This window comes from Eretmochelys imbricata, chromosome 9 (genome assembly GCF_965152235.1).
Source record: "Eretmochelys imbricata isolate rEreImb1 chromosome 9, rEreImb1.hap1, whole genome shotgun sequence".
In the NCBI taxonomy this organism is placed as follows: domain Eukaryota; kingdom Metazoa; phylum Chordata; order Testudines; family Cheloniidae; genus Eretmochelys; species Eretmochelys imbricata.
The window spans coordinates 16,241,007-16,255,901 of NC_135580.1; the positions used below are offsets into that span (position 1 = coordinate 16,241,007).

Here is a 14,895-nt window from a genome sequence, read left to right on the forward strand (position 1 = left end):
CACATTGTGAAGCACAGGCCTAAATAAAGGGCATAAGGAAAATTAGTCAGGTGGAGAGGGGGCAGAGATGTGGCCTGCTTAAATTAACTAACTGCAACAGAGATGAAGAGAAATCATGCCAATGAAAAATCTGTGAAATGTGTTCTTTGGTGTCACTGAGTTTTATTTTTTCTTATCCCAGGATGAAGAGGAGGAGATCAAACAGGAAATTAACATGCTAAAGAAATATTCTCATCACCGAAATATAGCCACATATTATGGTGCTTTTATTAAAAAGAACCCACCCGGAATGGATGATCAACTCTGGGTAGGCAGTGCTTTTAAATGTCCTCTTCTTCCTTTTATAAGCATTGGGGTTTGATCTACTGAGTTTCCTCCAGTTGCAGTCTAACCTCCACCCTAGGAGCTGTTGTTGTTTTTTTAAATGCTATATCTTCATATTGCTTGCACCTGCTTGCAGGCTGTGATGTGAGAGAACAGACCCCTGTTTTGCCACAGAGACCGGATTATACCTTTAATACAGGAGTCGATCAAAAATAAACACGTAGGTGGAATTTAGTGATGCGTTGGAGAAAAGGAAGTTTTCGGCCAAAGACTTTTCAGTAGAATACTAAAGCTAAATAGTCGAATCCCTGTGAGCATCCGATGAAGTGAGCTGTAGCTCACGAAAGCTTATGCTCAAACAAATGTGTTAGTCTCTAAGGTGCCACAAATCCTCCTTTTCTTTTTGTGGATACAGACTAACACGGCTGCTACTCTGAAACCTAAAACTAATGGGAAATTAGTTTAAATCCAGCAATGTAGGTATTGTTTTGTAGTCTAAATAACCCTGCAAGTAACTAGAACTGTGATTTGTGCTATGATAACCATGGTCAGATACACAAATAATAGTTGCCGTACTGGAGCCAACCTTCTTGTAAGCTCTGCCCTGCACTCAAGGGTTTTCCCATTACGTTGTGGGGAGGGAGGAATTCAGACCCAAGTTTTGAAGTGTTCCCTAATTTGGGATTCTCCAGTTTTTGGGTGCTCAACTTGAGGTGCTCTCAGGCATGACTTGTATGGGGTGTGGAGCAATCACAATTCCACTGCAGATCAGTGCAGAGTTGGTGGTATACTCATTTGAACCCCACAGAGTTGTTGCAGAGCATTGGTTTACTTAGCATTTCATCCAGCCCAGGCTTTTATCTGGCAGTTTTCTACGGTTCCCAGATAAATTGGTTCAGCTGTTTATCGTCATATGCATGTGCCAAAATGTCAACAAGTCATGGGAATAAAAAAAATAAAATCAAGGAATGTATGACTTCCATGGCACCCGTGACAAAAAATACAACCGAACTGAAGGACCGCTGCCAGTGATCCCTGTATTTAGGTTGGCTCAGGCTGTTCATTATAAAATGTTCTTACAATTTATTATTCTTTTATTTATTAATATATTTATTTTAGAACCTCTTGCACATCCTTTGTTTGTGGCAGGTCTATACAGTTCAACAAGAAGAAAGCCCTTGGGCTAGAGAAGTGCCTTTTCTTTGTCCTATGAAATTCCATTCAGGTTTAGCAGTCTTATAAGCTGTTAAAATTACCATTTCCTTTGTGTTGCTTGTGTTCCTTGGGAAAATGTTGGTAGTTTGCCAAAACAACTAAACACAAGCCTTCTAAAAAATCAGGCTCAGGCTGCCACCACAACATCAGATGCTGTACAGAGAACAGCTGGCCTAGGGGGGAGAGCTCAGCTGTACCATGCCAGGCTTACTGTCTCCTGACCATGCTCAATGGCCCTAGTGTCTCATCCCATCCTCTGGGGCACCACATGACACAGGAGCTCTCCTAAACTCTCAAGATAGAATTGCAGGACTGGAAGGGACCTCAAGAGGTCTTCTAGTCCAGTCCTCTGCACTCGTGACAGGATGAAGTATTATCTGGACAATCCCTGACAGGTGTTTGTCTGAGCTGCTCTTAAAAATCTCCAATGATGGAGAGTCCACAACCTCCCTAGGCAATTTATTCCAGTGCTTAACCACCCTGACAGGTTAGGAAGGGAGACCTTGGGTAGGCTCCCCGTGATCTTCCCTTTGATCAGCACATTGCACCATCCGGTCTCTGGGATAAAAACTTTCTCTTGCTGCTAGCTTTGTAGTTAGCCCTATAGCTCAAGTGGTAGCAGTCTATGCTTCAGTGCTAATGGAGGTTCTGGTATCCCACTCTGTTGACAATGCATGAGCATGTTGTTACAGTTGTACATGTTGGAATTTGTTTTTACCTTGTTGCTGTTTCTGTCTGATGATTAACTCTTTTCTGGTCAGACAGTTTTATTTCTAAAGCTCCTATCCAAGGGCCTCCACAGCAACCCAAACTTGCTAAAGATAAATAATGCCAGAAAAGAATCTCCCATAAATAGAATAACCTCCTTTGTCAAACCCTCCCCACCAGGCAAATAAATGAGCTCCACCTCCTTCAGATAACTGGAACCAAAGGAGGCGCAAGCAGGAATTGTGATTCCCCCAGAGCAGCAGTTCTCAAACTTCATTGCACTGCAGTCCCCTTCTGACAACAAAAATTATTACACAACCCCAGGAAGGAGGACTGAAGCCTGAGCCAGAGCCCAAGCCCTGCCTTCAGCCTCAGGTCGCGGGGGCTTGGGCTTTGGCTTCAGTCCTGAGCCAAGCAAGTCTAATGCCAGCCCTGGAGACCCCATTTTAGCGGTCCCAACCCACAGTTTGAGAACTACTGCCCCAGAGGATTCTGGTGACCCCCCTCCACAAGTGTGCAAGGGAAAAAGCTTCTTATACGCACACCTGCATTTGCATCCCTTTGGGCTCGATAACTGAGTACACGTCCATGACCTGTGTTGTACAGGAGGTCAGCCTAGATGATCTAATGGTTCCTTCTGGCCTTAAAAAAAAAGAAAAAAAATCTATGAATCAACCCCTCAGGAGCTGGGCCAGATTCTGGACCTTTACTTGAAGAAGGGATTAATCACAACCATTTAAAGCTTGCAGGCTATTGATGAAAGCCATCCTCTTTACATTTAAAAGTGGTTAAGTGGATAGAGTTTTAGAAAGTCTATGTCATGTACTGGAGCTGAATAAGAGGTGTTCGAGGGAAACTCCTTTGACAGTGGCAGAAGAGCAATGCTTTTGTCTCCACATTAAATCACTGTTGTTTGAGGTATCTGATAGAATTCTCATGCGTTCCAATTTCATCAGTGGTTGCTCTGGAGATAAAGGCTTGTTTATTTTTCACTGGCTCTTTATTGAAATAAAACTGTTTCTGATAATGCCCAAGTAATTCTCTTTATTGACACTGAGAGGGCTGATATGGAAATCGAAAAAGGGAGCTTTTTCAATAGAGATTAAGATCTCTTGGAAACAAGACAAGCGTCTGACAACATATTGTCATTCCTGCGCGGCACCATAGTGGTGAAGAGGTCTTTCAGTTCTGCTGTTCTCCATTCAATAACAGCAACCAGCAAAGAAATAATGAGCTACTACACCGACTAATTTTCCTGCAACTAGAAAGCTGCACACAGCATACTTTGCTGTGTCTCCTGACACTACTGATGCAGTATCACAAATCTGACATATTTGTAAGAGGGAAATAAAAACCACTTGTATACTACGAAATGGAAGAGCAAGGTAAAATATTTGACACTGGAGATGGCGGTGACCTTGGTTTTTTTCCCACCTTCTTCTGCAGCGTGGAGTGAAGTCGCTGGCCGGGGCTATCTGGGTGTGTTGCAGGCACCTCTGGCATTGGTGCACCTAGGTCCCTCCTACTCTTGGTCTGTGTTTAGTCTCTTGTGGGCTGTAACACTTTGGTTTGATTTTGGTTGCTGGGTTTAATGTGCAGCTGCTAGGTGGTGTTGGTGGCCTGTGATATACAGGAGGTCAGACTGGGTGATCTGATGGTTCCTTCAAGCCTTTAACTGTGTGGCTCTAAGTGTAAAAGACATTGAAAATTGATTTAACCATGTTTTGGTCAAAATGTTGCTTTCAGATGTGCGTGATGGATATCTTCGATTTTCTCTCTGCTCATGCTGATCTTCTGTCCATGGAGGTCCTATGCATGTAGCTAGAGGAGACTATCTGAGACAAAATTCACTGCAAATCTTAGAGAATTTTGCCCCCAGTATTACTATTAGTTTGTCTTATCCAGGTAGATCGGCTATAGCAATGGGCATAAAGTAGCAGAGCTCAGCTAACAGGTGGACTAGGTCATAAGGTCACTCAATACTGAGGAATGTTTTTTGGGAAATAGAGCTAAACCGAACCATCAAAACATAAAAATGCAGCTCTGATTTCCCCAGCTGTCTTTGTGTGTTGGTGCATTTTTTCAGCTAATGCCTTCCTTTATTAGTGCCAGACTGTGCCTGGTCCTTGTGGGTGCACAGAGAAGAAGGCACAAGAAAGCTTCCCTCCTGCTTGTATGCCCTGGTAATTGCATACGATCAGTCTGCTCAGGGTAGTGCATGGACTGCTCCCTTACACATCCCCCTGTGGATGCAAATCTTCCTTCAGCGGGGGTGGGAGGGGGTGAGACAATGGCCCCTGTTGCATTAATTTAATGGACTATATGGGCTGAAAGAGTTAAAGGTATTAACATCACCCTGAAATTGTCCAACATTAAACAGTGTTAAATGAGGTTCAGGGGTTGATATACAGAATGATATACAGATATGCTTTGTGCCCTGGCAAATACCATTAAACATCCGTTAACCCTTTATTAAAGATCTATAGAAAAGAAGGAAAACAGTTAAACCATTTGTAGGGTAAGTTACTAAGGCTTTCATTTTAACAACATCCCTTTTTTCCTTTACCCTTTAGCTGTGGGGAGTCTTTAGAAGGAAAACCCCCCTGTCTGACCATCTCCTAGGTCAGAGGTGGGCAAACATTTTGGCCCGAGGGTCACATCGGGGTTGCGAAACGGTATGAAGGGCCAGGTAGGGAAGGCTATGCCTCCCCAAACAGCCTGCCCGTCCATCCACCCTCTCCCACTTCCCGCCTTCCTGACCCCCTGACTCAGAACCCCCAACCCATCCAACCCGCCCTGCTCCTTGTCCCCTGACTGCCCCCTCCCAGGACTCCTGCCCCCTATCCAACTCCCCTGTCCCCTATCCAACTCCCCCGCCCCTTGACAGCCCCTCCCCCCCCGGGACTCCCATGCCCTATCCAACCCCCCCAGTCCCCGTCCCCTGACCGCCCCATCCCAGAACCTCCACCCCCTGCACCCACCCCCTGTCCTCTGACTGCCCCCCAGGACTCCTTGCCCCCCGCCCCCTTACCATGCCGCTCAGAGAGGCATGACAGGCTTATTGGAAAGCCTGGGAGGTGGGCGGGCACAAGCCGCGCTGCCCAGCAGGAGCGGTGGGCCACAGCGCTCCCTGCATGGCGGCATGGCTGCGGGGGAGGAGCCAGGGGCTAGTCTCCCAGCTGGGAGCTCAGGGCAGGACGGTCCCGCGGGCCGTAGTTTGCCCACCTCTGTCCTAGATGGTAGTAAAGATGGTAATAACTTCCCTTTTGGGAAAAAGAGAAGTTAGTTGAGATGGGCTAAAGCTGTCAGTGTTGCTGCTGCTGTTAAAGTCCAGTCCCAATTCCTAGAAGACAAAACAAGATAGGCACACATGCAAAAGGGGAAAGAAAAGAACCGCAAAGATTTAAAAAATGCAGCTTCTGTTTCTGGTGTTGAATTTAACTTGCAACCTCACTGCTTTAAAAAAAACAACAGCAACCCACCACAGGCACAATACACGATCTTATCAGCTGCTTTGAGACCTGGCAAACATGTGCCAGCGTCTGGCTGTTCAGGGCATTGCTTCTGGCTGCTTATTTCTGGTCACAGGCTTTCAGCATGTTGCAAAATATGCAGTCTTGACTGGCTAAGCCAGACTCTTAAGAGACAGAAGGGAAAGGGAGAGAAATAGGAAAGAGAAGAAATAAGACAGGAAAGGAAAAGGACGGTTGTGGGAGGCGGGAGACCAAGTCTCACATTCTAGGTGTTGTTCAGGATTTAGCTGGAGATGGTGGAGATGGAAATGTCTTTAGGGTCCCTTTTTCAGACCTGGTCTGATCAGGACATTTCTCAGGATTAGGAGTCCCAGGAGATGATGGGTATGGCAGCCATGATGGTGAAGCTCACTTCTTCTCCTTCTCTCATCAGTCAGTCAGTCAGTGTCACAGTAGTCAGCTTTTCTCCTCCACTGATTTTTTTTCTCTTCTTTTAGGGAGCCCAAAAGGGAGTGATGGACAGAATGACCCTTCCTCTCATTATTTTGTCCACCAAATAGATCTAATTTCCCACACCCCAATTTTGGTTCATTGATTTCCAGCCCCACACTGTTTCGTTTATCAGGCATGATCTTAACACGGTCCTTGATTCATGGCAGTAGGCCTTTTTGTTTGGACTAATTCAGTCTGTCTCTTTATTGCACCTTTTCCCATCAATATTTGTTGTTATAGGTTATGGTGACTTTTTTTGAACTTTCAGACACTGTTCATACCTGAGCTCACAATTAGGGGAAAACTGTAGGCCCAATTATTGCAATACCTCCTACTCCACAGTGACCTACCATTTAGCACAGCCCTGGGCAGGGAATGGCAGCATGCACACACCTTGTGAACAAGGGAGCTCCACACAGAGAGACACATTCCCTGTACAGAAGAATGTGCAGTCTAAGAAGACAGAGGATGAGCATTGGAGCCACAAGCAAAGCGATCAGTGCGATGGTAGGCAGAAAGTTTGCTAGTGAACTTTTTATAAAGTTAAACCCATTGAATTCAACCGTCCGCCCCCACATTATCCCTCCATCCTATCACCTATTTGACCCCAAACATCAATTCCCAGCCTTAATTCCAGTCTCCTTATGACCTCCCTCTGATCACTGGACTTCCTATCCCCACTTAAATGAGTAGTTCACTCATCAGATAAATAAAGTAAATAGAGTAGAGGACAGTGAACAAATTGCTTGTAGGTGTCATGGTAGGCATCAAGAAAGATTAAATGAATAGAGGGTAATGGCCTTTTATACCAGCTCAAAGAGAGCATTCCATGTATTGTGCATCACTGTTCAAGAAAGCATGGGGTCATTTGAGAGAGGCAGACCACTAAGATGTTGAGGTTGGCATCAGCGTCAGAGTGCTGGGCATGGGGAGGGGATGTAAGTGATGGATTTTTAGAGAGGGATAGAATTATGCAGGGGGTCATAAAGAAACTTGTACTTGATTGCAAAAGTGATCAACACAAAGAAGTCCTTCCTGAGCACATTGATGTTCCAGAGCTGTTTCTGGAAATATTATCAGAAGCTGTAGGGTTTCTTCTTAAGTTCAATATGTTACCCCATAGCTGTATGCTATGTGTTAATATGGGTGTTGCTTTGCTGGATGATTGTCATCTGTCCTTGTCATCTGCAGTGTATTGAAGTGATTAACCAACAAGATCTGCCATGCGTGTACAATTGTATAGGATTTTGCTGTGGCTTCTAGAATTGGATTTACACTGCATGCAGAGTAAGCTTCAGGCTGGTGACAGCTGAGGGCAGAGCAGTAGTAATGTAGCCATTCCCCAGTGGGGAGAGGTACTTGCCTTTCTGGTGGGAGATGGATTGCTTCCATGGCAACCCTAAAAATGAGTGGGAAGGTAGATTTATAAGGCGGGGGGGGGGGGAGAAGAGGGGGAAATAAAAACATGCAGCCTTCAGAATACCTACCCTTGGCAAGTACCTCGGAGTCCCTGCTTCTATGCCCTGCCATGCAGTCCTCTGCCACAGCTGGGAGGGAGTGCACTCAGTCAGCCTTTCCTAAGATATAATGTCACTTACAGACAGATCAGCTGAGGGGTGGCTCTCCCAAGAATGATCCTAAATCAGGATAACTCCAACTGCAGCCAGGCTGTCAGTGAGCAGATGCTCCAGGTACAGAGGTGTATGCATCAGGGGAATCCTGCAAAAAATAAAAAAGGAAAGATTTTAAAATGTAACAATGAGACCTGGAACCATTTAATTTTTTCTTATATTTTTCAGCATTTAAAATCTATAAGGGCCAGTTTTACTCTTGGCACTATTGGTGTAAATCCAGGGGAACTCCCACTGTAGTTTAGATTTACATTTGTGTTCCTGAGAGTAGAATTTGGCCCATAGTGATGATCCAAATCCTGCTGTCATTTACATGCATGCAAACTCATCCACTCTTTTTTTTTTTTTTGGGGGGGGGGGGGTTGCACATATGTGTACCTAAGAGAACTGGTCTCATTCTGCAAACCATGTTTGTGGATCGCAGATCGGTTGTGGGTACAGATTTTGTATCCATGCTGGGCTCTATCATTCTTTTGAGTGGACTCATTGGAGAATGTCTCTGCACAGCTGAAACCTTAACCAACCCAAATTAAATATTTAGAAGTTTGAGCTTTGCAGGAAAAGATTTAAGCTGACCTTTAATTCTGGTCAGTTCCTTCAAGGCCCACTTTAAGCGATAATCCATGTGACCTGAGAGCAAAATACAAAAGGAGTGTTTGGAAAGAGGCAGTTATAAGGAGACTGGCATTGAACAGGACTAGTTAATGGAGTCTGGCTGAGAGGATGGACAGTGTGTCATAAGCAAGACTTTCTGCTGCTTTGTGGCTAAGTAAGCCTAAGCTATTTAATTTCCAGTTTTGTTCAAAGCTATTTCTGCAGGAGCTCTGTATGTGACTGTGTCCACTCATTTCTCTTCCACTCTTTGAAGTCCTGCTTAGTCCTGACGATACCTATTTTCAGGCTTCCTAAGTGGCATGAATTACTTGTCTGGCCTCGCGCTGTTAGAAGGTGCTAACAGAATGTAGCCAGACAAATTATTTATTTATGAAAGTCTGCAAGGGTGTTTATATTGTCAGCCACTGCCTTCGAAGGAAGGAGACTGGTGTGTCAGTGGCATGCATTTCTGTACCCCGCGGGCTAAAGCAACCAGACAGATGTGTCGTTGTGGTGCCGAAGCTTTAAAAGGAGCAGAGTCTGAGAACTGTAGGCAGTGCTCTTTAATTTGCAACCCGTTCTAGCTGGACTGCTAGTAGAGTCAATTAAAACCCACTTTTATCTATTCAGTTCAGCACGCTGAATGGGAACGTTCCTTTCTACTGAATATTTTAATCGATGCTTAATACAAAATCAATTGGTTTCTCATTATCAGAAACAAGCAGAAGCTTTTCTGCTGAATTACCAGGTGAAGGCGATGGAATTTTTAATGCCCTGCTCTTGGCTCCAGGTGTTAAGAACTGTGGTTGTCGTATAAAGAGTAATGATGTTTACGACAGTAAAGAAGGGGGCCTTTATAAAGGAGCTATGAAAGTGTAATGGTCCCTAAAAGGTTTATATTGGCTGTCCTGACACACTGACCTGCTCTCAGTCCCATTCTGTATCCAAGCACAGAGCTGAGCAGGGCCGGCTCTAGGCACCAGCAAATCAGAAGGGACAGCACTTCAGCTGTTCTTGGGGCGGCGCTCCTTCCTCGGCGGCAGCTTCTTCATTTTTTCTTCTTTGGTGGCCGCTTTTTTTTTTTTGCTTCGCTGCTTGGGGTGGCAAAAAAGGTAGAGCCGGCCCTGGAACTGTGTATAGGTTTTGTGCCCCTCATATGCAAAGTAGCAAGCACAGGGCTTTATCCACCTTGCTCCCCACCTTTTGGCCAGTTCCGTCAACTCTCTCTACCCACAGCATGCACCTGGACAACTCAGGCTGTCGTAACACACCTTGCCTTCAGCCCTCACACACATAATCGCTACCAATTGTGTTTTGTGAGGCCTTCTGCAGCCTATCTACATAGAGAGGAAGCCAGGAAGTGGAGCTAATATCAGTGCAGCTTGGTCCTTGTTGGGCAGGGCAGTTAGGAGATTTACTCTCTGAGGTGGCCTGCAGGCATTAAAGTCTGAGGGGATCATTGGCAGGGAGCCTGGGACTATTTATTTATTTATTTGGCATATGCCATCCGGGCAAGCCAAGCCACAACTTTCTTATCAACAGTGTTGAAGGCATGAAGGCCTCCAGAAAGATAAGTCATTTTGCAGTCGTCAACAATGTGTATCATGGTTTGTGGCTGCCCACATTGACATAGTGGACTGTGTCTAAAATGCCAAAGAATTTCTACAAAAAGAAAAGGAGTACTTGTGGCACCTTAGAGACTAACAAATTTATTTGAGCATAAGCTTTCGTGAGCTAAAGCTCACTTCATCAGATGCATGCAGTGGAAAATACAGTAGGGGGATTTTATATAGACAGAGAATATGAAACAATGGGTGTTACCATGCACACTGTAACGAGAGTGATCAGGTAAGGTGAGCTATTACCAGCAGGAGAGAAAAAAAAACCTTTTGTAGTGATAATCAATGTGGGCTATTTCCAGCAGTTGACAAGAACGTGTGAGGAACCGTAGCGGGGAGCACAAATTCCATGTCCGGTATGAAACCGGTTGAGAAGGCTCCATTGCCTTTGTGGTAAATCAAACCTGGGTTGACGTTGAATGGGGTCCGAGACAAGATAATGATTTATCACTTTCTCTGTGCACCAGAATCTTGCCACATGTCCTCTACCATAAATCCCTCACCTAGTAAACTTATCCACAGTGGGCGCCGTGAGGGCAGACAGCCATGTGATGGATTAAACATGTCTTCAGTTAACAACAGATATGGCATATCATGCAATTTCATCACAAGCTTTGTCTATGCTTTCCTCTCTGTGAATGCTAGCTGATCGAATTCAAGTCTGGGACTGAGCATTGGCTAGTAAGTTGGGAAGGGGGCTTTCAGTACCACTCGGTGTTAGCCTAGCTCTGCTGCCATGGAAGTCGATGGGCATTTTATCGTTGTCGCCAGTGGGAGCAAAGTAGGTACAACACTGAGCACTTTGGAAAATTCTGCCTTTGGTGTGTAGTGCAGTGCCCGGCGAAGAGCTGGGACTCATGTGACCATGAAGGTAACTTAGGCCAAAACCCACCAATGCCCAAGGGCAGGTCATTGTCATGTTTTAATTCAGAGCTCCTATGCCCTAGCTTCCTGGTGTGAACTGACTACCGAAGAGATTCCACTTCAGAATCCAGGGTTAAACATGGCGTGGATTGATTGAACAGTTGGGACTCAATCAGTTGCTCTTGAGGGCAAGGGTGTGTCAAGAAAGAACTTGGTGTTAGGGACAGGAAAATCACAGGAAGGGTAGGGAGTTGCTGCAGACAAATAGTTCTGGAGGGGCCCTCTCTTGAGTATTGAAGTTCCCATGGGAGGAGTCCAGATCGGTCTGCTGGATAATGGCTTCACGCACAAGTGTTAGTTATTTCTGAGCTCTGGACCTCAATTCAGAGCTAGCCGAATGTAATGCACAGTGGCGGTGGGGCCAGAGGGGGGCCTGGGAAATGTTTTTGGAGGCCACTTCTATATCAAGAGAAAAATGATTCATTCGCAAGCTGTGAGGATTCATGAAGCAATACGTTCAGAGAATGCAGGCCACAATGGAGTAACAGCTGCTGTGCTTTTACAGGCCTTGCTTGTAAAGATTGTTGCTCTAGTCAAACATAAAAGGGAAAATAAATACTAAATGAACTATATTAAAAATCCTTAATGATCAGCCATGGAAATTAAATTTCAGAATGTGATCTTACCTCCATTCCATCCTGCTTATAATTTAATTAAGAGTAATAAAAATTTAGTCAGCATTTCGGGTTTAGTATCTTCCCCCACCCCTCAATATCTCCAGCATTTAACAAGCTTGGTAAAGACACAAGCAGTTATTAGGCTAACCGCTCTATTAGTCTTGCATCTACAGGCAATATTACACAGATTAGAAGGCACACAATGCAAGTTCATTTGAAGATCTCCGAGCACTGTACAAATATGAGGGAATGAATCCTGATAACCAATCCTGTCACCTAATATCAGGTTTATCACCATTTTATAGATGGGGAAGCTGAGACTCAGGAAGCCTATTGAAAAGCTGGGGGTGGAACCCAGATCTCTTGATTCCCAGCACATTGCTTTAGCCACAAAACTATCCTTCCTTTTGTAGTGGGCAGTTAGTTAGAAAACAGGGCAGGGACCATGACTCCTGGACATGATCACCAGCTTTTTGCCACCAACTTGTATGGTGACCCCGAGCAAATCTCTTAACCATTCCAAACCTCTATTCTTGTATGTATAAAATGAAGATATTGGCATTATGACGCAAATGTTGTGATACATAATGTCTGTAAATTGCTGTACATGTGCAAAACACTGTTATGGCTAGTCAGTGGAGGAGGTGAAGATAAAGCTCAATACAGCCTGTGGCCAACTTCACTGAATAATTTCTCACGGTAAAGCTATATTTTTGCAGTACTTTGTGAATTTAAAACACAAACAGGCAATTCAAAATGTTGTGGAAGAACAATTTTACTTCACATATTTTGTCCATCGCTATTTGTAGCAATTGCTTAGTTCTTTATCCCTTCAGTACAAAGCCTTCACAAGAAGTGCCATTCTTTGAGTCAGAGGTCCATTATCCTTCTACTGCAGGCTGAGATACATTGACAACGTTGTTCACTGGCTACTGCCCCTTCTCTTAAAGAATCAATGGCACAGCTTATTGACAATGCCTCACAGTTAGCAACAAATGTTCATTGTTAAGCCCTGTTGGACCCTTGCCCAACTGGACCCGTGTGCTGCTGGTATTACCAGTACTGTAATAATATCTGCGGGTGCTGGATATTCTCTTACACATGTTATGGGGTTGTACGTCTCTTAGTATTTTTGAAAAGCTGAGTTGGGAATTAAACTCTCCTGGGACTCTCATCTTTTTTTATTTTTAGGATACTTCACAATTATTCAGGGGTTACATGAGGCAAGTGGCTACTTGATGTACTTCTTGCTACAAATTGAAATCAAGGACAGAAGTGTAGGACTGAGTGAGCTGGCAGGACTATAGAGATGATCACTCAAATTAATGGATAAAGTGGATACTTGTAATTATGTTTGGTCCTTCTTTTTAATATTTTGTGATTGCAATATATAGGGTAAAGGTCCCTTCATTTTCCATTGCTTTCTAGTTATGAGCAATATAAACATAGGTACAATGTGCATCGTCTGTCCGTCCTGAGGGAGAAGACAAATGTACAGTCATTCCCAACCATTTTTTTTCCTGCCTGGGACTCAAAATTCGCCCTCAGTTTCTTGCCACAACTCACCGATCTGTTAGCCAGATGCAAAATTGTGGGTTTGGAGTCATGGTAGGGACTTGCAGATGGATTTATTTGGGAGGGCACTGGATCAATGTGCGGGGGTGGGGGTGTGGTTGAGGGGGATGTTGTTTGACGTGAGTGTGAGATGATGGCACGGTAGTGTTAGGAGTTGGGGGTCTGAATGGGGGTATAAGGAGTCTCTCTCTCACACACACATCAACTATCCTCAGCCTCCATGACAGCAGCATGCAATGTAATGAAACCCTTAAGTTTTATGTCCTGTATGTGTATATCAAATTTATTATATTTAGCTAATGACTTATCTAAATATTTTCTATAGTCCTCATGACTATAGTATCCTAAGTGCTTATTTCACCAGATACACATGCAGATATTACAATTCCCATGTACAGTACCAGTCAGTTACGAGGGAAAAGAGAAAGGGAAGAACTTCTTCTTTGCCAAGAGTTATATTATTCCATTTTATGGGGAGCAATTAGTAATCGATTATTTTGTTTTCTGGGTTGTGAAGCTGTCGACCAGGTAACACTGTTTGGTGTTTTGATCCTTGTTCTTATCATTTAGGAGAGGAAAGTTTTAATCTCTGTGGTTACATTAATTACCTGCGTGATCACATGACTGATTTAGCCAATCATAAGTTCATTTCTTAAGTCCAATTTTGTTTCTTAGGAACATGCAAAGAGTTTATCAGCCTTCATCTGGAGCAGACCTGAGAAACAAATGATTCTAGAAGTTACCAAAACTAGATATGGAAAGGACGTACTAGGTCAAGATGGTCTTTCTTCCTGCTAGTACAGCATTGTTCCCAATGTTCTATTCAAGTATCTTATCTGAACTGAAGATTGTAACAGTGTTTGGTCTTTGTTTTATGACTGTGCCAATAGGATAGTACCTATAACTGAATCATCCAAGCAGTTGGGGGGAGCTAACCCTTTTATTGTCTTTTTTCCCCCTTTCTCTTTTCAGCTTTCACTTTTAGGAAAGTGATGTCAATTGGTTTGAAAACATGAAATATTGTCTAAGCCCGAAGTAATAAACCAAATTATTTAAGCAAAATTAAAATCATATATTTAAGAAGTGCAAACCAATCTACAGACTGGAAAATTTTCTTTTATGATCATTCATGTTATGTGGTGTGTATATATATACATATTGGGTACAGTCCTGCATTCTTTATGTGCACAAAATTTCCCTGGAAAACAGTAGGAATTTGGTGGGTGCATGGATAGCAGGATCAGACCCATTGTGCTGGTCTTGTCTCTCTTATTTCGTGACTGATCAGTTTTGGGCCTGGGCCTGAATAAGATCCTCAGGTTCATGCCCTCTGTTTGGATTTTTATATTTACTGTTAAAACAAATTAAACAGTGGAAGAGTGGATAAAATCCATCCAGTCTGATTTGAAACAACTCTAGTGAACCACTCCCCTTGGCTGACTGTTCCACAGATTAACAAACTTTACCCATTAAGAGATGTTTTCTGATATGAAAGGAAGCAGAGAACAGCCCCACAGCAGAAAGGAGTGAAAACTTAAGTAGATCATTAGAAATGGAATTATAGGTAGAAAACTTCTCCCTGGTTTAATAATGTCTGCACACATTTATGGAAGATTTATGTTCAAGAGACTGATTCTGGGGCACCTCTATATATCATATTTGCATTGATATAGAACTAGGCCCTGTAGTGAGAATATAGAATATGTCGCAGTGGGATTGGTGA

General features: G+C 43.8%; 1 protein-coding gene across 3 annotated transcripts in view; it reads left to right on the forward strand.

Moving 5' to 3' along the window:
- TNIK (TRAF2 and NCK interacting kinase) overlaps nucleotides 1-14,895 on the forward strand; it is a 305,023-nt gene that overhangs the window by 178,250 nt on the left and 111,878 nt on the right. For all 3 annotated transcript variants that reach the window (XM_077825854.1, XM_077825855.1, XM_077825856.1), the window contains exon 4: nucleotides 182-307. In XM_077825854.1, coding sequence (XP_077681980.1) covers nucleotides 182-307 — 126 coding nt within the window. The remainder of the gene's footprint in view (nucleotides 1-181; nucleotides 308-14,895) is intronic.